Source organism: Cygnus atratus, chromosome 3, assembly GCF_013377495.2.
Source record: "Cygnus atratus isolate AKBS03 ecotype Queensland, Australia chromosome 3, CAtr_DNAZoo_HiC_assembly, whole genome shotgun sequence".
Lineage (NCBI taxonomy): Eukaryota > Metazoa > Chordata > Aves > Anseriformes > Anatidae > Cygnus > Cygnus atratus.
In genome coordinates this window covers 22,172,939-22,199,864 of record NC_066364.1, presented here as the reverse complement: position 1 = coordinate 22,199,864, position 26,926 = coordinate 22,172,939, and the positions used below count along the sequence as shown (strand labels likewise).

Sequence of the window (26,926 nt, the reverse complement as noted above, 5' to 3'; positions counted from 1 at the left end):
TAAACCAATATGGTATGGGCATCATAGCAGGTAACTTTTGGAAATATAAAACCAGGAAGTTATCAAAACAAGTAAGGTAACTGAGGAGAGCAATAAAAAGTAGTGAGCTGTTTTGTCTGGTGAGATGATAAAAACAAGATCAGTAACTGTGTATATCTTAGGATCAATAAAAAGCAACAGAAACCCATCATTTGTTTGCACCTCTGTGAGGAAGAAAACATGCTATGGTATGAGTATTTCTGTGAAATAAACATGATCATCAGCTAGTCATGCAAAAATTCATTACATTCTTGAATACAATTATCTGTGCCACAAAAACATTATTCAACCCAGACACGCCATTTCCAGTTGCACCGTTTCTTATCTGTTGCTTGCTGCAGCATTCATTGCTTGTGTGTTAATTATAGCTATAAAGTCAGTGGATCTATAACAATCTAGGCTCTGAAAACAATGGATGGGTTAGTTTACAAAGCATCTGGGAAATGGAAAGAAACCTCCTGTGATGTTTTTGCAGGAAAACCTGAAGTAAAAGCTAAAAAATGGAGCTACCATGTCTGAGAGAGATTGATAGAATATTATTTGTATCTCTCTGAACTTCTGTTTTCACTATTGTAATCGACTATGCCATGCTGTATTTTGGTAGCGTAACCTTAATATGTTCTTTAATCCTCCAAGCTTGTCTGGATTTGTTCTGTGCCGAAATAGCACACCATAATCCCACCTGCAGGCGTACCACCTGACCTGGGAAGAACTTGGTAATTGAAACAGGCCAGAACTGCCAAAATTATTTACAATGATCTGGCTTTATAAAACCAATTTCAGGAACAATCTGACTGTGATCTTTTACTACTACTGCCATGAATATCTTGTGAGAATCAGAGAGATCAGAAAGATCACAGAATCAAAGAATATCCCGAGCTGGAAGGGGCCCACAAGGATCATTGAGTCGAACTCCTGACTCCACAGAGGACCATCCAAAAATCAAACCCTATGTCTGAGAGCATTGTCCAAATGCTTCTTGAGCTCTGCCAGGCTCAGTGCTGTGACCACTGCCCTGGGGAGCCTGTCCCAGTGCCCAACCACCCTCTTGGTGAAGAACCTTTCCCTAACACCCTGTCCCAGGGTGTCCCTCCCCTGTCCCAGCTCCATGCCGTTCCCTCGGGTCCTGTCGCTGTCCCCAGAGAGCAGAGCTCAGCGCCTGCCCCTCCGCTCCCCTCGTGAGGGAGCTGCAGGCCGCCATGAGGCCTCCCCTCAGCCTGCTCTGCTCTGGGCTGAACAAACCAAGGGACCTCAGCTGCCCCTCATACATCTTGCCCTCTAGACCCCTCACTATCTTTGTCGCCCTCCTTTGGATGCTAACAGTTTTGTATCCTTGTTCTGTTGTGCCCTAAACTTCAGGCAATGCTCAAGGTGAGGCCACACCAGTGCAGAGCAGAGTAAGAATTCCTCACAGATGTCTATAGGACAGTAATTCCAGGTGCCCCAGAGGCTACCCCACACCCCACAATTAAGGTAATTGGAAGTCCATCACAAGAACCTATCCGAGTCACCATTTCAAAATCTGTTTCTCATCATAATATCCAAACTAACAACAAAACAAGGATAAAAGAAAAATAAAAATGAAAGGAAAACAAAGAAGGAAAACATATGATTCTAGCATTTACTTAGATGAAACAAGTCATCCAGAAATCACAGATAAAAACAGGAAATTAGGACATTCGCTCTCCCTGCAAACCCATGACAATGACTCACAGAATCAATTGTTCCAAACAGACAATTGTTGGGAGAAAACAGGATCATCAATGAAAAAAAAAAAAAGCAGCAACAAAGCACACACAGAAGGAGGCTGTGATCTCATCACAGATTCCCGCCTGAAAGAATTTCATGGCTGTAAACATCATGGCACTCAGTATAATTGTACCGTAGGTTGAAGGAGAGGCTTTAATTGCTCACATTTCATCAACTCTAAACTTTAGGCGCTGAGACATTCTTTTGGTGGAGTGCTGCAATTTTAACAGAATTGAAGGCTTCATGCTTTTTGGAAAATGCGGTTGTAAATATGAGTTTGAATCCTTAACATTCTTCTGTCCTTCCAGAAAAGCTGACATTTGCATGATCATTCATTTGAAAATGTTCTTACACAAAGGACATTTCTGTAGACCACTGAGAAACAGAAGTGATCCGAAATATGCTAAGAAATCCTCAGAAAGTAGAAGTCACATCTAACTATGCAGAGGCAGTGTTTTTGCATTAAAACCTTCTGGAATCAACAGGCAATTCCTACAGGCTGCTTTTGTTGCTGCTTTTCCCTCCAATCTCATTTTTAAGCAAACCTCTTCTCCTAAATACCCTACAAACATTTTATGTGGAAATGTGGGGGGAAAAAGAAGTAAGCCTAGATCTAATCACGCATCAGCAAAGAACATCATGGTAGAATTTCAGACTGCAGTGTGTGGGATTTAACACAATAAATGAAACCATAGTTCACGAAATGCTTCCTAAATCTTCACATTTCTTAAAGACATTTTAATATTTAAATTTTACCACTTACACCTTGCAGCATAGCATGTAAATAATAATTAATTTCAAAAGCACTTACCTCTATGGAATGCGTCATTGTGCTGATTATAAAAATTTGTCCACCACATGCAGCCCAAATGGTATCTTCCATCACAAGCAGACTTCTGACAGGCAGAACCCCCAACTTAACTGTCTTCTGAGGTTCAGTGTTCCATGTCCCATCTTTAAGAAAAAAGAAAGAATGTGCACAATAAAATTGCAATCGTTATTATAAAATACTTTTGAAAACTCCATGTTTCAGTTTATTGAGAATGACCAAAGAGCACCCAGAAAAGGAGCTGAAAACAAATCCATAGGCTTTAACATGAAAACTTGTAAATATACAAAGAATGGAAACAGTGATACCACAGAGCCTACCGTGCGAAACTTTGCAAAGCTGCACTTGGATTTACATCTGTTTAATTTTAACTTCCAGGGTAAGTTTGTAAGGGTAATCCCCTTACCTTAACGTTTTAGGAGGAAAAAAAAACGCTCGTGTATTTGTTAATTGAACAAATTTTATCTGGATTAATTGATAAACATGGAACCAAACCCCACGTTGCTGTTCTCATATAAATGCTTTTCTTTCCAGAGGAAGTGAAGTCAGAAAGCTGCAACTGACACAGTTTTCTCCAACTCAGAAGGATCTCACAAGTGAACTGTTTCAGCTGAAATCAAATTCCAACTAGGACAGAATCTTATTTCAAGAAGTTAGGTTATTGCGGTAGGTTTTAATGAGCTCCAATAACTCTCTAGCCGCATATTGATGGGGAATGGATTTTCTGTTACTAGATGCTTCATGTAAGAAGGTGTTTTTTTTTGTTTTTTTTTTGGTGATGGTTGTTGCTGTTTTTAATTAAAACTGAATTCTGTGCTGTATCTTCACTTTTTCTGTTATTCCCCTCTCCTGGTTTTGGCAGGGATAGAGTTAATTGTCTTCCTAATAGCTGGTGTGGTGCTTTGTTTTGGATTTAGGATGAGAATAATTCTGATAATACACTGAAGTTTTAGCTGTTGCAGAGCAGTGCTCACACAGAGCCAAGGACTGTCAGCTCCTCGTGCTGCCCTGCCAGCGAAGGGGTTGGGGGTGCACCAGGAGCTGGGTGGACACAGCCAGGACAGCTGGCCCAGGCTGGCCCAAGGGATGTCCCACACCATGTGGCATCATGATCAGCAAAAGCTGGGGGAAGATGGTCAGGGGGTTGCCATTACTGTGCGACTGGGTGGGCACAGGTTGGCTGGTGCTGAGCAATTACATTGTGCATCGCTTGCTTTGTTTATTCTTTCTGTTGCTTTTTAAAATTATATTATTATCCTTTTCTTTCCTTCTCATTATACTGTCCTCATCTTCATCTCACATCATTATCAACATCATACTCATCCTCATCAACACAAGTTCTTGCATTTTTCAGTTTTCTCCCCGACTCCTCTGTGGGCTGGAGGGAGCGAACAAACGGCCGCAGGCTGTTTAGCTGTCTGCCGGGTTAAACCACGACATCCCCCCAGCTATAATCCACAGTGTTTTCCGTGGACCACATTTAGCAGATCCAAATTACAATACGCAGTACATGTTGCAGAATCAGTTATTCAGAGACCTTTTAATAAGAGCTGCATGCCACCGCTTACTGCTGTGGTCACTTACATTTGACATCTCTTTGAAACAAGGATTAGCAGATCATTTGTCTAAAAAATTTAACAGCTAGCAATACTGTTGAAATATTTGCAGCTGTCTTTTATACATACATTTTGCCATTACTATTTTAATACTTTTATGAGTTTATATCTATTGCAAGAACTCACTGAACTTTCTCGAATACTACCTTTCTGTCCATTATTTAGTATTACTATCAAAATTTGATGATGTATCTGTTTTAACACTGAGATAAATTGTATTGAAAAGGCCCCACTTCCTCATTTGAAAGCCGCCTTCCTGCATAAGCTGCAAAAATGTTGTTTCCTTTACTTACATTAGTTTCAACTCGATAGCCACTTGAATTTTGATTTATAAGACCAAGGTAAGCACATCTTTAGTCAAGCACTTGAGCACATTTTTTTTTTTTCCTGTTAACAAGTCCACCTTTCATTATCTGCTTAGGCATTATCTGCTTCACAATAACAGCAACAATGATAAGCCTCTGCTTTGGAGTGCTTCTAATTGCTTCTGCCATCTGCATTATGCAGTCTTCACTGAGTCATTCCCAGGATGTGCCTCTGTTCTGAAAGCATCTTTGCAAAAATGGCATTTAGTTTCAGACTGTCAAAATCATTTTCATGATTTCAGCTTGCAAGTAAGAATGTTTCCAATTATTAGCCTGCGAACTCTCCCAGCAATGCAAAGTCACTATGCTCTTCGTGACTCATGTGTACCATTAGCAATAAAGAAACTTCTGGAAAAGTTTGCATTTGCTAGCATCCACACAATCCTCAAATTAAATTCTTAACTGGAGGCTGCCCATACCCTGTGAATGCTTTAACCACGGCGTGCAGTTAAGTGCACACAGAACTTCAGAGAACAGAGCTGTATGTGTGCTTATCCTGGCTTTCATTGCCTGTTATACTGAGAGCAGAAGCTGTAACAGCATCTAGTACATAGCACCCTCACATTTCCTTTTCGGAGATAAACCCAGGATAATTCTACTACATATTTACTGTCTCTTCTGAAGGATATGCCAAACAACAAGCTATCTTTTTTTCCCCTGTAGTCATACGGCCCACACTGAACACCACGTTAATGTACAGACAAAACTGCTCAATGAACTCAATAGCTCTTTTTCTTACACACATTCAATCTATACATCAACCAAAATCTAACAAGCAGTTGACTCTAAACTGACAAACGAGTGGGGATTGTCAGCATCTCAACTGTGGACCCCGGGATTTAAATTTTGTTTAAATTTCTTATCAATCACCTAAGTCTATTGTTTTTGTTTTGTTTTGTTTTAATTGAGGATCATGAGCATCCTCAAATTTTGTACAACTCCTCAGATGGCTTAGCATTAAGCCACCTCATTAATTTTGATCAAGTCTCATTTAAAATCATTATCTAGCATTTGCAGCAGTTTATGAGTAAAAATGAAAATCAGTACTGCTGTCAGGTGGATGTCAATTTTGAAAGAAAAAACAACTTACTACAATGTAAGGAGGTGGAGTTCAGTGTCACTGACAAATAGCAATGTTATGAATATTTGATTTAACAATTATGAGTATCAAAACTCACTTATCAAAAACATTTTCACTCGGTGCTTTTAGCATAACACTTTATCAATTCAGTTACTTTTAAGATTTCAGGGGATCAGAAAAAGGTGAGATAGAGACCTGATGTCTTTTGCGTTTCCATGACTTTATGCAAAGAAACAGCAATCCCACTTGACATCAACCCAGGAAAAATCTGGAGCTCAGTATCATTCTATCCAGATAACCTAGATAAGTATCACCCTACCCAGATACCCTAGATATGTGATAAGGCTATTCTGTAGTACTTTTTTTATTTCTTTTTGCAATCATTGCTGTCCTCCAGATCAGCCAGCCTCTGAGACAGACGACGTTAAAAAAAAAAAAAAGAAAAGAAAAGAAAGAGGGCAACTGGGAAGACTCTCTAGCCTGGTAATGAGGACAGGATTTAAATGATGGGTAAGCTGTATTCTTATCCCTGCCTCAATGAACGCTTAATTAATTATACAAAGTGGGATGACACCAGGAGGAGAAATTAAGCTTTGCTTCTTTCTCCTTATTTTGTGACGGCTGTTGAAATCTCTTGAGAGTTGGAACCATGGGTACAAATCCTCTCAAGCAAGGCAAGGGATTAAGCTTGGTAATCCAACACGCTTGTGTGAATGCTTTAACCACAGACTCCTGGCTAAAAGCAAGGTCAGGACTTCATTTTGCTGACCAAGATTACTCCCACCGCCAACCCCCTGCCCAACCCCCAACCAAAATAACTTAACAGGTCCGAATCTAGTTTACAAATAGATTCAAGACCATCAAAATCCCACTTTTGAGAAAACATACTGCTGTCTCTGCCTCTCCTTCCAGATCTCACCAGGTTCTATTCGATACTAGCCTGCACAGATTTCATGTTTGATGTTGGCTTTTTCATGTTATCTGTCTAATCCAAAGTTCATTGCTTCTAAAATCTAAGTGAAATACTATCTCCACCTGTGTAAATGGATGCAAATTCAAGACACGGTTATGCTCAGTAAGTGGCACTATCTATTTAAAACTACGCACAGCCCTTGCAAAAGAAATGGAAGGGCTTCATTTGAAGTTATAAATACTTGGTTAGATACTCAATTAATATATTGGTTTCCTGGTAAGGAAAAGAAAAAAAAAAAAGAAATAGGAAATAAGAAAGTAGTAGCTGAAATAAAACTTTTGTCAGTAAAAAGTCAAGGCATATGACAGGACAAAGCCAGACCAAGGCTCCCAGCATGACTTCTTGCAGAGTCTTCCAAACTGTTTCGTGAAAAGCAGGAACTGATCAAAAGAAAAATAAGTAATGGAGACGTATATAATGCAGCTCACAGAGAGCTGGCTAGACAATGCCCTTCAGAGTGTCCACAGAAATGTGGCTTAAAATTCTGTTCAGTCAATGAACAGAATTTGTTCTTGTTTCTGTTCTCTAAATAATCATTGTTTTAGTTTTAAGATTTTCTGGTCATCCTTATCTCTAGACTGCTAAAAAGCCACAGACAACAAATTCTGCTTTAACCTACAGGGTAAGTATATAGATACCATATGAGATACAATACGCAGTACATTTATCCCATAACCAGAGGCTAGTCTGCATGTAGAAAAATCAGTTGTTGCACCCTGAGCTAATAGAAGATCAGAGCCTGACACCTGTGGAAACAGGAAGGGGAAACAGTGGGAGAAGAGAGAGGACTTTTCCTTCTGCTCTGTGAGAAAAGTCTGTGAAAGTATTAACAATACATAAAGATGAGCATATTTGCAAGTTTTAGTGGACTCAGATGTTAAACTGAGCACATCAAAGCAGGTATCGACTATTAATACAGATATATCAAATAGCTAGTACATAATGCACGACAGTCTCTGACAGTCTTTACAGACATCAGTTTAATAGAAGACATCAGTATGGACTGCAGGCAAGGTATTTATTTGCAAGAATGAAATGTGTCTACAAAACCTGAATACAGGGTCAAATATGTAATTTAGTATAGGGGCTTCTAGAAATAAGATGTGATAACTTCTGATATTTGTATCTTTTATTAATGTTTAAAACATGAGAACAGTTTTTAAGCACTGTTGTATCCACACACCAATATATTTTATGCCACTGTTTATAATACACTTTGTAAATTATATTTTTCCAACAGTTATGTGCCATAGTTTACATCCCAAAGTTGAACAGTATCTTGCAATGCTCATATCAGGCTGCTTAGCTGCATCAAAGTAAGATATCTTATGCTCAGAAAATGTTTCTAAGCCCTTTACATAAAAGGGCATTGTTTCTATTAGTGCATTTTTACGTATTTTATAAAATCAGTTATCCTGCAACTCACTCAAATTTAATCAAGTAGGCAAGAAAAGTTTTAAAACAAATTTCATTTTATAAGAGAGAATAGTGACTATTTTATGATTCTGTGGTTTGTTTCCACAAAACCCAATGCAGTAATATTACTTTTATAGATGATTATAAAAATAAGTTTATTATTTAATTTTTAAATGATTGATTTTTAATACTTTTATAATTTGTGCGTGTTCTCAAGTCTTGATATAACCTGATAAAATACAGCTTACTTCTTCAGAAAGTCTTTTCAAAGTTTGTAGTAGTTTTCCCTTCCCTTACGCTTTCAGTAGAGCTGAACTAAACACGCTTTTTTGTTGGTAACTTCCTCTCTTGCTTCGCAGCACTATTCATGATTTCGACAGAGCTGCCAACACAGCCCTGGGAACAGTGGTTGTTGGTTAATTTGTGCAGTGGAGCACAAACATTTTTTCTATCACATGGTACATAAACCAACACAGTTGAGGAGTAAGATAGTAGCTACAGAACTAAAAAATTTAGCACATTTCTTATCACATGGAAATAAGCTGAAGGACTCAGGTCTGCTCTTCTAAACAAGGTGTAAATAGGAATGTCCTGTGCTGCACATGCATATAGTTGATTTTTCATATATAAGCAAAAAATCTTCATGCTATATAGCTTATAGAGCCCCACCTAAAATTACAGACGGAGGTGGCACTGGAAGCCCCAGCATGAGATATCCAAATAAGACTGATAGCAATGTCAACACATTTCTGGTATCAAGTATTTGGAAATATTGCTAACAGTGATAACACAGTCAAGATAACAGTATTTATTTCTTTTTCAGTATCACTGCTTTTCCCTAACAGCTTGGTACCATTCATTACTTTTCATAGCAATACCTTTCATCACTTTCTACCTCAAGTGTTGATCGTATACCAGAACCACACTCTTCAGACACACTGCAACTGTTCTTAGATCCTTGTGCTTCAGACCCAAGCTCTGAAGTTTGATATCAACCCTTTACATTCCACATATTCCCCCTTTCTTCATTTGTCAAACTACATATACCTTGATCAACTTGGCAAGATATCCACTTTGCTAATGAAATGACCTGCTCTCCCTTAACTTTTTGACCTGTTTCCCCCTACTCTTATATTTCCTTTTAATTTTGTTCCTTTTCCTTGATATTAATCCTCTGAAAATAACTAATCAGTGTCCTGAGGCCTCTTCAGACAGGGAAGTCATCAAACTCGTGACTAACTTCAGAGCTGCCAACATTTTTCCTAGTGAAGTCTTTCTAAAGAATGTAAAACTCTGCCCCGTGCACGGCTAGAATTGCCTCAGTTTTTGTTTACACAGCACATTAACATTCAATTGCAATCCTCAAAGCTGAGCTTTCCTTTATTCCTTAGACCCCAGGGCCAGAACCTAGCAGCATACATCTACACAGGCTCTGAAAAAAAAACCACTGGCAAACACTGCTTTCATTAAAATATATGAGGCTTCCACTTATAGATGTGTGGGTCAGTTCTTGCTATGGCAAAAGAAGATTCAAATCAGCATCTTCTGGATTCCAGGAGAGACCTCTAGCCACCTGGGTGAGCGCCACTCAAAATGGAAATGGCAGCAGACCCAGTGTCGTCTTTGTGTTAAAACTGAGCCACTTTTCAAAAAAGGTGAGAGGGCAACAGAGCAAATACAATTTAATACAGTTCATGTATTAAATCATCATTGGGTAAAACAGAGATCTCTCCACTTGAGAGCCTAGTGCCTTTGCCATTAGGATACAACACGAAAGACTGTATGTCCTCTTTCTCCTAACCTGTTTAAAAAGAAGAGGAATGATTCATCCTCAACTTAAAAAACTAATTATAGATGCAAGGTCTCCACTGTGAATCACAAGTGGAGATTGGCACTTCTCTAGCTCCGCAACACCTGGAAGGAAGATGACATTAAGAAATGCCTTGCTTCAATTCTTCATTGGCTTGCTTGGATATTACTCAAAGAATCACAGAATGATTGAGGTTGGCAGGGATCTCTGGAGGCATCTGGTCCAACCCCTGCTCAAGCAGGGCCACCCAGAGCAGGGTGCCCAGACCCATGTCCAGGTGGCTTTTGAAGATCTCCAAGGAGGAGACTCCACAACCTTTCTGGGCAGCCTGTCCCAGTGCTCCGTCACCCACACAGCAAAGAAGTGTTTCCTGATGTTCAGATATTCAGTTGTGTCCGCTGCCTCTTGTCCTAATCCTGGGCACCACTGGCTCCATCCTCTTTGCACCCTCCCTTCAAGTATTTATGTAAATTGATTAGATCCCCCCTGAACCTTCTGTTCTCCAGGTTGAAGAGTCCCAGCTCTCTCGGCCTCTCCTCATAGCAGAGAGGCTCCAATCCCTTCATCATTTTCATGGCCCTCTGCTGGACTCTCTCCAGAAAGTTCATGTCTCTTGTACTGGGGAGCCCAGAACCAGACGCAGTACTCCAGGTGTGGCCTCACCAGCACTGAGCAGAGCAGAAGGACCCCTGAGCATGCAGAGTGCTGTGAACTTCATTTTCGGGTTGAGCATGCAAGGGCTCGCTGCAGGTACTGCACATGGAAGGGAGAGGCTGCAGACTGCAATTGCAGGCTCAGAAGTTAGGCACTGTAATCAAAGCAGCAAGTAAGTCTTTTTAGTGTATCCGTTCTCTCATCTGAACCAAACTCTTTCTGAAATCACTAACATACTAATTGTTCTAGTCTTTGCCACAATCATACTGAGATTTTATTCCTTTTTCCTGTTTCTATCCATACTCTTCATAAGTCTTCATGGGAAGGAAATGTGCATCAGTGTCCTGAAGAAAGGAAGTACCTGGAACTGACTACAGTACACCAGGGACAATACACCTACATTTTATAAAGATTGTGATTTCCTTTTCCTAAGATACTTTTTGAATGGAAGTCAAACATATGCTGACCTTTTTTTGCTATTACGTCACTCAGAAAACACATCTGCTGGTCTGTCTGCAATCAGCACAAGGAGGTTTTTGTTACATTTCTTACACAGACAATGCAACGTACTTTTTCCTTAACCTCATCTAAAAGTGTTTTGCCTGGAAATATTCCTAATAATTTGGCCTGAGGCAAACACTGAATACACAATATTTCAGAACGATAACTGTGCAAACTTCCTAGCACTGTAAACAAGTTCTCAATATGCGAAGTGTCAGATAAACACTACAATCCACATCACTACCATTCCCATATAAACATTTAATGCACTAGCTGTTTTATGGTTTCTCAAACTAGCTTTCTCACCCACAAAAAAAAATTAAGCATGCCTAGAGATAATTATTAAGTCTCCTATTTCTAGGATTAATACACTCGTTCACCTGCCTCCTAGACCTTCTGTGACATTTTCACAGATCACCATGCTAGCTTACATTTTGGAACTGAGTAGATTTTAAGATATTACTGCCTCACTGCTTTTAATTTATTTTCAAATACATTCAGGTTCAAATACTTTTTAACCCATGAGTGAAAACCCACCAACACAGAGGCATCTGAGTAAACATGAGCGCCCTCCATGAAGGAGGAAGTTACACTGTGAACCTCCAACTCTCCCATTACCATGCCATGTGTTCTTCAGGTCACTATACGTGCTTTTTAGTTCCCATTTTAAATTTCTCCATGAGAAGACTTCTCTGTAGCCAGAGAGCATTGCAGATGCTGTCAACTGGACAAAGTTCTCTTGAGAAGAAAGTCGGAATAGAGTACTTGCTATTTCTAAACAAGCTGGATGCTTTTAGGTATTAAGCCATCTGAAAACAACAGGAGCAATTAGACTTCTTTGGGTAATGAATACCAAATGACAGAAGTCACAGATCTCTGACTACATATGTGCAGGCATTGAGCTTCAGTGACTGAACTGATCCACAAAACACTACCTATAACGGAAGAAACAAGGATCATAATTCTAATAGAAACAGGCAGATGGATTTTTCACCCCGGAAGATTACTTACTCCCTTTTATTCATGAAGTACCACGATAGGCTGTACAACTATCTTACCTGTGCGTCCCCAAACATTTGTCTTTATCTGAACACAGGCTTCAAATCAGGATGTCTTATAATGCAGTCGGTTATATTTCACTTTCACTTTTAATTTTTGCCTTAATCTCCTTTATGCTGCCAGACCAAAAAAAAAAAAGTTGGTTCCTATATGGTTGGAAGGTAACCCCCTCTGTAGAAGAGGGGGTGACACTGACAAATTACACAAAGCTCTTATTAGGCTGCATTCTCTGTCCCTTCTATTTCACTGCTCAGATTCCTTTGTTTGGTAAAATAGGTCAGTGCTCATAAAAACACCCCTTCAGGGCTGAAGGATCACATGACGGCAGCAGAGAGCTATAAGGAATCCGAATGCTAATGCGGGGGCAGCTGATTTGCACTACTTCATGAGGCACGGAGAACTGAAATAACAAACATAGACCAAACTGCAAAGGAAGGCACTACAGGATGAGTCAGGAAAAAAAATTTTAAAATGAATGCACATTTTGCATCTGAGCTTCAGCTATCCTGAAACAGAATGTGACAAGCTCCTTGAACACTCAGTTGCATAAAACCAGTGTCTTAGACGATGGGGTCACTATGATCCTGGTCAATCCTCCAGCTCATAATTCTGTCTGATTAACAGCTCTGCCCCATTTTTATCTCGCTCTGTAGATATGCAACCCATGCATCCTTTCTTACTTATACTGCTAAAGATGCCACTCTTGTTTTTCAATGGTCTTTTTCAGAAGAAGTTGAGCGACAGCAATTGCAGCACACCCATCCCTTTCAGAGAAGATGGCAGTTGCAATTTCTACCCCACACAGGCACATACAGAAACTGAAACATCAAAAAATGATGTTGCGAGACGAGGATCAAGGATCCTCTGCCTCCGAAACAAGGAGAAATTTGCTATTCAGTGGGGAAAAAAAAACTAAAGGCTCTGAACTGTAATGTCTGGCTTCAGATAAGAGAAGACAGCTCCAGAAGGAATGAGGAAATCCACTGAGTTGAAGATGGCAGTTGGTGAAAGAAAATCTCTTTCCCAACACTTCTTTGAGATTCTTTGTTGCTGGAAAAGGTATTTCCCAAACTCTTCGTATTATCTAACACTGGACAATACAGGTGGCATATCATTTGTTCCACAGATTTAAGATACTGAAGTTGGCTCTCCAGTTAGAGGCTGGCAGGATTCAGTAGTTGAGGTGTAGTGTCACACAAACGCAGCTGTACTGTTCACAGCACCTGTCTTATTAGAGAAGCACAGCATCAACACTTATGCACCTCAAGTTAACAAGGTATATTAGGTAGTAGTGCCAGCTCTGCACTTTGCAAGGTTAGGTGTGTCTGTGCTAGTATCTCAGAGCTATTTAAAAACTCAGGTGTCACTGCTCCCCACTGCTTTTGAGCTGAACTAACCGTACGTGTATGCGGTACTGCAGGAAAGTTCATGAGAAGTCCTCAAAGTGCACAGACTTGCACCCAAGCCAGCTCTGAAGAAGCCAGTTCTAGTTCAGAAGTGGTACCTGGGATTCTCCTTTACTCAGATTATTTTGGACAAATATTTAGCTAGACAGAGCACAAATGGCCATAATGGCGATGAAAAATGAGTCCTACTGGGAAATACATGAAATGCACAAACAGGAAACGCTTCCATCTGAAAAATAAAAACTGACTCATCATTTCAAATGAGATATAAAGAAATCTCTACCATTAGGAAATCGTCTTTCATGTACACAGATATTGAGAAGTAGAGTGGAATTAGCATAGTGCTATGTAAAATACAGCAAACAGTGTTATCAAATATAGTGAGTCATGACACTGAATACCTATGGTTTTAAGCTGGAGCACTGATCAGTTTTCATATGTATTTTATAGTACCAAATAAAAAGAACAGTATCAAATTATGTAGTATTCTTCAAAATAAGAAAGTGTGAAATATTTTTTCATAAGTATTTTTCCCCTGTAACTGCAGTAACCTTACTTCAGCAGTTCTACAGAGAGAAACAATATAGTAGTGGAAAACTGCTTGTGCCAAAATATACTGACATGCAAGTTCCTCAGGATGTTATCAAATCATATCACTACATTACCTTCTGCTTTTGTGTAGATTGCAATGTTTCCATTTACCAAGCCAGCAAACAAGTATTGCGACATATATGTTAAACTCATAACAGTTGATTTTTCAGGAGTGAAGAAGTGTTGAAGTCGAATTTTCTTTGAACCTTGGCAACTTTTGTAAACAGAAATGCTACAAAGAGAAACAAGAAAAAAAATAAAACTGTAAAATTGTATTTTATTTAGTTCTTAATATTATAGGCACCAAATAGTATATAACAAAATGCTAGGGGAAAAATTTACAATACCTAAAAATTAGGTTGCAACATTACAAAAATATTTATATTGTTCAGACATGATGTACAATGAATTAAGCCTCTTTCATCAAATATAGGTATTATTTTCATTTTATATAGTACAAAGTATATTTCAAAATCATGTGGAGTGTATTTTATCTTGATTTAGGTGGAAATTATAAGTTGAGGTCATTGGGTATTCATGAATACATTTTTAAAAAGAAAACGTTCCAGAAAGTATCTCACACATTTTTGCTACAGAGTAGTAAAGCTAATCATATGTAGTATACTAAAAATGAGAATCACCTTCCTTCTTCCATGCCAAGGCAAATAGTAGGCACATTAGAAGCTTTTGCAGGAACATTTTCAGAATCTAGAGACGTATTGCGTTCTTTTAGTTTCTCTTCCTCTGGTATGTAGACCATGCAAAGAATCCGTGATTCCACATTGAAGCACTCAATAACCTTAGGGCCGGAGCTCTGAAATGAGACTATTGCAATCTGGCCCATCTGATTAGTACAACTGCCAATCTGAATCAGGGGAGAAAAAAATAAAATAAAAGACAAAGTCTGATAACTGTCTCCAGCAAGACCACCATTAACAAGAAGGAATACTGGAAAGTTAAAGAGTGCATCTCTAGTTGAACAAGAAAACATTTCAGCACAAACATAATATGTTTTTAAAGATCACATAAGAACACGGAATTCCCTCATATACTTACAAAAACACTTTTTTCTTTGAAGACAAGTATTATGATATGAGATGTTTAACTCATATGCATATGTACATACTGAAAGTAATGCAATTACAGAAAGTACCTGTGCAATATATAATTTTAATAACCAGTGTTCTTAGTTATCTCAAATACACTTGACGTCAATAATATAGCTGAGGCTTGTCCTTTGTACAGTAACAGGTCTACAAATAAATGCTCTACTGCAACAGAAAGGGGGATTATTAATATCATCCCTTTTGTAAGCTTGCTGATACAGGCTCTTAAACTTCTAAATATCAATATATCCACAAATTGGAATATTTTAGGGATCTAGGAAGCGTGGAAAAATAAATTATCTGCCTGGGCAGCAATACACATTTACATAGTATGTTTAATTTATAACATACTTTTTTATGTTTATATGAAATGTTTTTATGTTTATATGAAACGAAAAAAACATGGCAAACAGGAAGAAAGAACATTATGCACTAGTAGAAAGGCTTTATTGGCAGGTATTTGTGATGACTGTTTACAAAGACCAAAGACAAAAAGAAATTACACAAGTCATCGTGAAAATGACCGCCAACAAAAACTTTTAACTCTGAAAGGTTCCAGAATATTGCCCCTTAAAATTTTAGTATTGCAGTAAGAAGAAAATCTACTGAAATCATTAAAAAAAAGTTTTGGCTATGTCACTTTGTCTGCTGGAATATCAGCATATTTGGGGTTGCAATAAGTCAGAATAAAACTATTTCCTATGTACAAACTTAAACAGATTATTTATGGCTAAAACATTTTTAAAATATGGAAACAGACAAAAGGACAGTGTGAGCTCATATGGGTTTAAGTAGCCCTCATTAGAAATTAGCACATAACTCATGTCTAACTGTGCTCAGCGCTTTGGAATTCATTCTGTGCCACACTAACAAATCACATACACATAAATGAAACCCTGCAGAGTACAGTGAGATCATGTGGACAAAATTACTATTTATCCTTTACAGAATTCCATCATAACATGATGGTAACAATAATTTCAGATCCATATGCTACTAAGAGTCACAATAAACAATTCAAGAAAGAGGAGACAAACCCCTTTGTAAGGCTAAGCTTACCCAAAGAAAACCGTGTTCCATAGAACAGGAATCTGACTCAGTTTCTCCAGAGAGGTACGGTTCAGGATTATAAGCAGCACATTCAATCTTCAAACAAAGAAAAAAGAGCAGTTAACACATTAAAAAAAGATATGCTTGATTCTAGTTAATTTAGTCTGTAATTAACTAAAGCATTTAAGGATATCACAATGACAGAAGAGAAGGCAAGAAGTCAGTCTAGCTCAACCAGCTTTCAGTGTGCAGGGTCAACTGCATGTGCATCAATCCTAGGACATTCTTTATCTACTTTTACAGATATTAAAGATTAAGACTACAAATTATATACCTGATGTGCTCAAATGCCTCATGACTTTTGTTGTTTTTTTTTTTTTCAAACACCCAACCCAAAAACACCCTTTATGTAATTGCTAGCCTTTACTTCCCATGTTAGCCACCACATATTTCCTTCACCTCAGCAGTGTTCTTTTATAAATAAGGCTGCTATATGTTATGAACCTCCCTGAGTTTCTTCTTCTTTATGCTAAATGAACATTTCTGCTTAAATCATTCAATTATTTATAAAAATCTTGTTTTCATTTTTTGATTAGTTTATGAAATTCTTGATTATGATTCCTGTTTTAGAACTGGCATCTCCCCATCAGCTCTGAATATTTGAAAGTGCAAAACTTTCTAGAACTGAACACACTGTTCTAGATGAACCGTTAGTAACACTACATAATGATTACCTTTTATGAACTGTGTGAACCCATCGGTTATTTGCTCTTTGTAACAATATTACATTCTTAACCAATTTTTGCATTGTTGGGTTTATTAAAAATTACTTTTACAGACTTTCTACTCAACCACTTCCTCAATATCAACTTGTGAAGCTGCTTATTTCTGCCTGAGCATACCTAACGTGCCTGTCCTAGTAGCTATCATCCTCATTATTTCTGTTTTTTCAGATTATTTCTCCAGGTGTTCTACTCATTTTGAATGATAATGCTATGCTCCAAAATACTCTCACTCACTCCCAACTGCATGTCATCATATCAATGTCAGTAAAGTAATAACCACACTTATGATTTTATCATTCAGGCCATTTAAAAAGAAAATTTAAAAAAAATGAAAGCTACACCAGACTCAAGATCTATGCAAGTCTGTCCCATCTCAGAGAATCATTCAAGCACCAATACACAGCCTCTGAAAAAGGCATTTTTATGAGCAGTCATGGATTTCTATTCTCCCTGATTTCCCTAATATCCATGGAAGAGCTGCACAAAGTTTATGTAAACACTTTAAAATATATTCAAGCAATTCATAATAGCATACAGAGTAAAAGGTTCCTGATGAAGTGTGATATTATGTTTCTAGACAAGATCCTCTACAATTCACGCTAACGTTATTGTCTCAGACACCAATGACACTATGATTATATTGCTCATGGTTCTGCAGATGACTTGGTTAGTATTAACTTATACACTTCAACAGAACCTTGCAACATCATCTCAGTACAATGAATAATTTAGAAAAAAAAATAAGGAAACAAGAGCGGGCATAAGTTAGAGTACTAAATTCCCACTTTATTTAATTTTCAAAAGTGCAAAGAATTTCACAATTCTCCATGAAGTCAGCAGGCATCACCAAGTGACTAGCAGTAGTAAAAATAATGGTATGTATTCACCAAAGCAATATACTACACGGATAAGACAGAAAGATCAGAAAAAGAAAAAAAGAAGTATCTATGCCAGTCTTAGCATGTCGCATTTAAAAAATGCTGAAACTATCTACTCACAATGGTGATTTGATTTTCTGTAACTGTGACAGCTAATTACATCACTAAAGAAAGAAAAAGTCTGCTGCTTGGGTATTTCTTGGGCTGTTTGTTACCTCTCTACGTCACTTTGTGTCTTACTCAAAACTGATGATGTTTTTCAGTCAAATCCTGGTAATTTAGCTCTCCATCTTGACTGAAGCCCTTTAGAGAATGACAGTGTGGGGTGTAAATTTGCTCTGATGGAAGTTGCAGACTCCCTGTACTACAGCCTGGGCATGCTAAGAGCAGGGTCAGCCAAGCAAAGAACTCTTCCTACCCCACCTGTAGGCCTACATCCAAACTGCAGCTGAAGCGTAAGTAAGATGATTTCATCCAGTAATATCAAGGCCTTAAGAGCATCAATATTAACAGCTGGGCTTGTATGTTCTCTTTAGGAGCTGTAAAACTGGTAGAGCTGACCTGAAGCTCAGGCAAACTCTGCCATGCGCTGTCTTCTGCTGAGGTGACCATAACAAAGACCATTACACAGCTGTATAGGCAACTAACCTTCCCTTCCTTCCAAAACAAACAGATCCTCTTGTAACTTGATTACAGGGGTTGAACCTGGGCCTTCAAGATAGTTGGCATGGACCTACAGAACTTGCAAATGCCTAGCAGTAAGGAAACGTAAGTATTTTACATTTCCTTAAAAAAAATCAATCCTTTTGGTTATTTACCTATGGTGACATTAGAAAGTATTCAATACAGATAAATCTTAGGTTTTAGTGAGATATGAATGACTACAGCTGTACAGGAGACTGGAGACTTTCAGCAGACTGGTTGCTGTAAACTGCAGCTCTGCTCTGATAAAACAGGATAATAGGCATGACTGCATTTAGAATTGCTATATACATTTTGAATGCATGTCCAGGTAGCAATTTGCCCCTTAACATCCAGCCCTGCATACTCATGCTCAAAGTGAAGCTGTCAGATAAACTTCTTTCCTGTTTAGACTGTCCAAGCAACAAGAATCTACAGACTTATTCAGGCTTCAAGCAGTACTCATGTTATAACATTAACACTGTCATTCTGGCCACACATACATAATTTTATCTCCATCGGTGTTTTTGTACAAGCCTAATTAACTGATACTCAATAGAAATCCTGCTGATGTACAGGAAAAAAGAGTATCCAGCACCCTTTCATCTACTAGCTTTGACATGTTGTATTTATTTTCATCATTAAAGTCAGTGGTCAATATGACTTCAAACAGATTACTTTAGAAAACGTGCCATCAAGACAATTTCTGCATCACCTTTCAGAACAGGACTACATTTTATATAAGACCCCATAACACAATTTAAAAAAAATATTTTAAAATTTACACTCTGTGCATTAATTCAAATTAGAAATTTGAGCAGGAGTCAGCATAGTTACACCAGTACAGGACAGCTAACATGGAGACCAGTTTGCTGCCCTGATTGTAAGCTGAGGTTTACTTTGGAGCTTCATATAAACATTTGGAAACCTGAAAAGTTCAAAACTCCTACCAATTTTGCTTTCATTGAGTGATGAGCTTACACCTGAAAATAAATTTCATATCATATAAAACTAAATACTATGTTCTCTGAAGTCTCAAATACTGCAGGTATTGTTCATTTCTGTGACCCTCTTGGACCTTATATTGCTATTGGTCTTACATCCAAGAATAACTTTGTAAATTAAGGGAACTAATATATATATTTACAATATAGTATTCCTTAGAAGAAATATCACTGAAGAAAGGCAATTGTAATTTTGCATATCAGTTCTGTTCACCTTAAATTCCTGTTGCTTGGCCATCATCACTGGCATGTGTCTAACAAGGAGAGGATGTTTCTCCTTTTTGATTTGATTCCCATCATCTTCTACACAGAACCAACCTAGCAGGTTATCCTCCGCTGTAATGGAAAGAAAAAACAACAAAAATCCCGCAATACTTTTACTGAATAATCGCTTACACCTCTCTACAGAACTAGAAAATAATTCCAGAATTGGTTAATAATGACCAGACTCTTCTCATGACATATATACTTTTGTTGGTATAAAGTTACATTACTACCATCTAATATTCATCATAATTACAAGGATCCACATTCTGCAATTACGGACGTGTCCACTTTCCCTTCCTGTTTTTGTTATTTTGTCTGCCCTCAGTGAAACATCATGAAAGTACCATATTTTGAGGAAATGCTGGCAAAAGTTGCTTTCTATTTTGCATATCCTCGACGTTTCTCAACTTAGGCATTCAACATCCAAGGTAACTTTTGAAACTTAAGCGCCCTGTGGAAACACAGGAAACTATTAACCACACAGGACAGCACATTCTTTATTGCTCCCACTTAGATCACACTTGTTAGTAATAATTTCTTTAGTGAAGAGTAAAAGTTTATACTAAAAAACTGACCCTGGCCTCAAAATAAAAACTTGCTTCATGTATCCAACTAGAGAAATGTTTTATTAAAATTGCATAAATGTTTATTTCACGCTCAGAATGCTAAACATGAACCCAACAGCTTTACTGCCACTTCCTAGCTAAAATAATTTTTGAGCTAAAACACAGGATTTTGAACTGAAAGGCATATGGTTGAAAAGTTCGTAAGATCTGAAAAAATAAGTTTACAATGAAGTAAATTTCTCAACTGTCTTGTAGTATGTTTTGTTTTGATTTAGATATACCAATTAAAAATCATTATCATAGATTTCATTAAAGTACTGTAGAAATTACATTCTTTGACAATGACATCCAGATCCTAATATGTCCTAATGGATCCCTGATGCCTAGATCATGATTAATCTGTAATGATACAAAATCTCTACTATCTACTTTATTAAAATTTTAACACCTGCAGATAGAATTTTGCCCCAAAAAATCTAAGAAAAAAATTGCACTGTACATTGAGAACTATCTTCTCAGGAAATGTAAGTAACTAAGAATTACCAAGGGCTAGTTTAGCCATTTGTAAATTGTTGATCCATGATTGTTTGATGGCAGGGGTAAATGTATTGAATACAGCTGTAAAGAAAGTAGGCCGCCCAGACCTGCAAGACAAATAAATAAATAAATGAATAATAAAAAATTAAAAGCAAACTAACAAAAAAAAAACACAAAAACAGGCCATTCTAAATGCACTATGAGATACAGTCAAGGCTAGAAATGTTGAGCAAGAAGAAATTCCATTATTTTCTAATACTTAGACAAAGACACAGCTCTGATAGAAACAGAAGCTATGCAGGCTATGATATGCCATATGCCCCTGTTCCCACCCTTCACATGAAATGGTATGAAAAGAACAATCCTCCTTGGTGAATCGAAATAACAGGGTCTATTCCCTGTTAACTGTCATTGCCATAACTCCTAAGTTTCACCTTGCATCAAGAGCATAATGTTGAGGAACAAGAGAAAAAATACAGTGCTGTCCTGCAACATGCAAATTGCCAACACTGTGGTATGACAGCAGAAGTGAGAGGCTAACCATACAGAGAGAGGAACAGGAAGATCTAAAGACTCCCATATCCTCCCTGGTACATCTCTACCCACTTAGAAAGTTTTGCAAATAAGGTTACTACTGACTTGTCCTGTTTTCCTGGAAGCTGCAGCTGAATTCTACAGCGATCCGCTGCTCTGATTTCATCTTCTTTTTTCAAGATCAGTTTTTGTAAACCTGAGGTCCAGTCATGGGCTACTGATTGGTTTAAGTTCTGAAAGAATAAAAAAATGGTAAGGTTCAACAGCCACTTACTGACCTATTTCCAATAAGCTAACTAAGGTAATCTCCACATATCAGTAAACAGTTCTTGGCACCTGGGTCTCATTTTAATCATGGATAATTTAGCCAGATTTGTAAACACATTTCAAAAATATCTGTAAAAGTATCTCAAAAATATCTATAAAAAGGTTAACATTTTACCTGATGATTTACTCTCACACTGTTCAGAGTTTGATAATACATAAATTATGTTCCCAAGCATTTGTCAGATTAAGAAATGTGAATTTACATCTATTGCACGCGCAACCCTTTTACTTCATTTCAATGAATAGTTACAAAGAACCCACAAATTTTCAAATGTTTCTAAAGAAACTTCTGTTCTCAAGAAAACCTCTATAAATCATACTTCCAATGTGTTTTTGTTCAAATCTTTGAAGCAAAAGTATTTTTACACAGCCATCATGAAAGCTCTCTGTGTAGTTGCAATCTGCTTGGGTAGGATGCTGAAACAACCACCCTCTGCAACCTCAGTGTTCAGTCACAGAGGGCAAGCAGATCTGAGTGACACTGAAAGAATCAATAGTAACAAGCTATTTATACACAAGAGCACATGAAACGCCAATAGTCAGAATTTTATGAAAATTCAAGTATCTTTTAAAAATAAAGAAGCTGACCTCATCTAAACTGTCCTAATTATTTTACATGTTTCAACCTGGAAACATTGATCCCATTTTTAGTTTTTAAAAGGTAGTTGGCTCTGACTAGCAGCATAGGTGGAGAGGTTTTGTATATTTTAGCAGGTGAAATTCCCATAGTATCTGTGATATACATACTTCCAATAATGCAGCTGAAATTCACCTCCAAATCCTGGTGAAATTTTGTCCAAATGTACTGCTTCCAAAAACTTCCTTCACAGCACACATTTTCACAAAGTTTTGTGTTTTATTTAATGCCCTTGATTCTGAAGGTAAGATACCCCAAGAAACTCAATTTTCATATACATACTCACATACATTTATTTACAGCCTACGGTGGCAGGTAGGAGTTTTAAAATGTGTTTAAGCATACATAAAACATATAAAACAGAGGGCAAAGAAGAAAGCAATTTTTATTTATTAAGTCTTAAGAATGTGGAGAATGAAGAACACATTCTGAAATTCAGTGTTAACGTGCTGTATCTGCTTGCCAGAATAAAAGCTAAATGAAAGGGATGTGAACAAAAATCAAAGCAAATTGCTTTCAAAATTCCTCTGAAAATCCATTAATATTTTTGTGATTTGCACTCAGTTTTAAAAACACAATTCCACCCTGAAAGCTAGGATTATAAGCTTGTATGAGCATCAAGAGCTTTCTCCAAAATACTACCCTCCTACTACACTGTCTAACTGTAAGAATCCAATTTATTAAGATCAAAACCTAATTCTGTTTCCATATAAGCTTATCAGCTACTGAGGAAATGCAGACAATTGTAGTATCCACCTACACTTAAAAACAATAAAGTAAATCAATATTAGAAAGACAGTTGTAATCTACTTATAACGCTAAACATTTAAAAGCAAATGAATTACTGGAGCTAAACATGATTTCTTTACAGAGAGAATTACATAAGGTCTTGCACAGACCCTAGGGAAAAACAATTATGCTACTTTACAACAGGAACTTATTTGGAAAATAAAGCCAGCTTTGTTTGTTACCTGATAGTTTCCTTTAAGGCTGCTTATTAATTGACTTATTTGACCAACTACATTCAAGTCATGCAAAAGGTTCTGCAGATCATGGTATAGTTGCCCTGGTCCCATATACAGCTTGTCTAAAATGAATAAGAACAGAAGGTTATATATAATAAAAAGAGGTAATTCACAGTTAAAGGATAAAAGCATGGCAAAGATAATACTATTAACATATATCATTGTTTCTTAACACTAAGAAAATTAGGCTTATCTAAATAGGCTTTGCTCTCCCTAGATCGTAAAAACAACTAATGCATCAATGTGCATGTAGGTTCTTCGTTGTTTTAGTTATCGTAGCCATTTCATTTTGTTGCTCCAGGTGCTTCCAGTATTCTTAATGACAGATAATTGTAAAATGCATCATTGGAAATTACAGGTAGTAGTATATGTTATTGTATGCTAGCTTCGCATACACACAGGCGTTACCACAGCCATTTCCTTTCAGTTCATCTGATTGTTCATTAGTTGTCTTTTTCAGTTTGCTCATCTATTAGGAAGAAGAGCATCATCTGTAGCTTTAAAGCATGCATGAGAATTGTGACAAATATCAAAGCTTCACTGGCTCCCAAACCTCTAGGTAATACTGAAATTTTGCTTAGCACCGACCACCAAATTTGCTGTCACACATTAGTTTGAACATCCTTCAAGAACATTGCTTTTCATCATGTGATGAAGCAAAAAAAATTATTTGTAGCCTTCACTATGATGGTTTAAAACTCAAAGCTTGTTTTATCTTGAGAGCAAGAGAATGCAGGATCATATGACCACATCCCAACTCTAGCATGAATCTGCAATTTCACTGAACCACTTGAAATGTTACTGCAATCATGCTAAAGTGAGAAAGGAGCTGATGTGAAAACAGCACCAAGTCTTAGCAGCAGCAATATTTTGCCCTAGCCATCAAAAAGTATGCACGTTCACAGAGTAACACTGACTCGGAAAAATATTCTGACTAGTAGAATGAACTGCCTATTTCTGTGCACAATGTTTTCAAAGCCCTGCTAGCACCTTGACTCCCAGACGTGCTAGAAGGATGGCTACACAGCTCTTGCAGAAACAACACTCTCCCTCTCCCCCAAAACCTCACACCCTGACTCATACAGAGGCAGCATGTTTCCCGCTGGCTGAATGACAGGAATCAGGCTGGATTACTTTTCCCAGGAACCCCCTGCAGATTATTTAGCTCATGCAGTGTGTTATCTGAACTATGGCTCCTTTACCAAGCCACAATTTTGGAAGCTAGTCTATGGGCAGCAAACTACCCTGAGCAGGAGGATTTCAACCCTGCGCTGGCAAGAACACGATTTAAACATAATTCTGGCTACGTATGCCCAGTCTATAGACAGCTTCTGCCTAAAAGTAATGCCAAACACTCATTGCACAAGGATTACATGGATATTATTCCTAGGACTGCAGACCACGAAGATGCTCTTGGAGGGTAAAATTACAAGGCCTAAGGAAAACGTTACAGGTTACTTTACCTATGAATTCTCCACTGCAGGAAAGCGCAACATAAACTGAAGATGTTATGCGTGCCCAGAAAATTGCAAGTTATTCCCTTGCCTTCAGATGTTCTGGTAAATTGAACAAATGAAAGGATTTCGGAGTATTGCCCTTGAGCACTAAGCAGGGGAATGACTGCACTTACTACTAGTTACCCAACCAGAGAATAGATGCAACTTTCATCCACCCTCCTTTGCTGTTCTGAATGTTAATTAAAAGCACAATATAGTCTTTCTTATCCTCACAAACAAATCAGTCTGTAAGAAAAGATTGTTACATTCATTGTATGCAACGAAAAGAAATAATTCCAAAGTAGACCTCGGAGGAAGAGTTTTTAAGATTACCTTCAGCTGAGAAATGATTTGTTTAAAACAAAAATTTAATACTTTTCTGGAATGGCAGACTGTGTACTTTCATTAAGCTGTATTTTCACTTTCTCCAATCCAAATACTTGAGAAAAACAATATCTGAAAATTGTAAACTCTTTTCTCCTTATATCCCTCTTCTACTAGCTTAAAACCTTTTACTAACTAATGTCTACAGTAATTATAAATTATTAAGCACCAGAATCGCTAGTTCCTAGACACATCAAATTGTTGATTTCAATGGGGCTACTTGTAAAGAAAAGGACTGTTCAGTGTTAGAAGTCTGGTAAAACCTGGCTGGAAGCCATGGTAACATGTTTGTCATTGTAAAGAACACAAATGAAACCATTCTAGCCCAAATTTCTGTAACAAAAAATTAGCTTCTGCAAAACAAAATTTAGAGTGATTGTAAGTAATTGGCAGTTAGCTGAGCTTCTGGCAGCAGTCCATTCGCTTACCTGTCATTTATAAATCCCACAGTCAAACAAACCAAACTGCTGCACTGAAAAACCTACCACAGATATTTCCAAAATTTATACTTGTGGGTCTGATCCAAGAGAAAATTTAAAACTGCCACGCTGTGAAAAGCCGAAAGTTTGAGAGAATTCACTTGTATAGGATGGATATTTTCACTCGAGGGAATTTCAGCTACACTATTTTTAAAGTTTAAAAGCCAGGATCACTCTTTGCAGCCTCATAAAGACAGAGTTACCTGAGATTTCGTTTTATTACCGAAAGCAGGTCAGAGACAGGACACTAACCTGCAACAAATCAGGCAGCAAGCAAGCAATCTGGCAGCTCTTAGATACCGCAGGACTTTGTGCCACAGTCTTCAACTGAGGCCATAAAGCAAGCTTTAACTACTTACACTGACTGACTTCCCTTGTGTAGCATATACATCCACCACACCTGGAAGCAGCTGTCCTCTCCAGTCCTCTTCCCGGAGCTTCAAATGCTTTTATAGATATCCTAGTTCCAGCATTAAGAGTAATAAAGCTTCAATTCCCTTCACTATTTGTCATCTATTTTGTTTGTATCATGCATATTTTATACAATTTTAATAAATCAAGATTTAAAAGGAAGCAATGAGAATGTCAACACAAATAAACTAACCTGGCATATGAAATGATGCCATTTAGAAAAGCCAAACGGAAGTCAGTTTAGGCTCATTCATTAAAGACCAAGTTCTTAGCACAGAAAAGAAAGCCAAAAACCAAACCAATCAATAATTAAAGAGAGCCTGACTCCATCCTCTGATATTCATGCATGACAAATGGTCACATTAAGAAGAAATTTTAATGGTCAGCCAAGGAAGAGATCAATAGACGTGGCTATCATCGCTTCTCCCTGAAGGTCCTTAGTAGGCACAAACTGAAACAGGGAAAAATAACTGAGATCATTAACAATATATACTTCAGAAAAGAATTTTCTCAGAATTTACCACTTGATTCGTGCCTAGATATTAAGTTACAAGTTACAGCAACTTCATCTCTGAATCAGGTCCTGTAAGGGTTACTCATAATGAATTTTAAAATAGGATTAGCTTACTTGGATCCTTGGTGGCTAACAATGTTTTAACTATCAGTTGAT

General features: G+C 37.6%; 1 protein-coding gene across 12 annotated transcripts in view; it reads right to left on the bottom strand.

The window, feature by feature from the left end:
• Positions 1–26,926, bottom strand: part of ARHGEF10 (Rho guanine nucleotide exchange factor 10) — a 121,879-nt gene that overhangs the window by 21,286 nt on the left and 73,667 nt on the right. For all 12 annotated transcript variants that reach the window (XM_035542962.2, XM_035542969.2, XM_035542966.2 and 9 more), the window contains 8 exons: positions 23,433–23,548; positions 21,603–21,730; positions 20,970–21,070; positions 19,808–19,929; positions 16,255–16,341; positions 14,731–14,954; positions 14,164–14,321; positions 2,600–2,742 (listed from right to left, as the gene is read on the bottom strand). In XM_035542962.2, the coding sequence (XP_035398855.1) occupies positions 2,600–2,742; positions 14,164–14,321; positions 14,731–14,954; positions 16,255–16,341; positions 19,808–19,929; positions 20,970–21,070; positions 21,603–21,730; positions 23,433–23,548 (1,079 nt within the window). The remainder of the gene's footprint in view (positions 1–2,599; positions 2,743–14,163; positions 14,322–14,730; positions 14,955–16,254; positions 16,342–19,807; positions 19,930–20,969; positions 21,071–21,602; positions 21,731–23,432; positions 23,549–26,926) is intronic.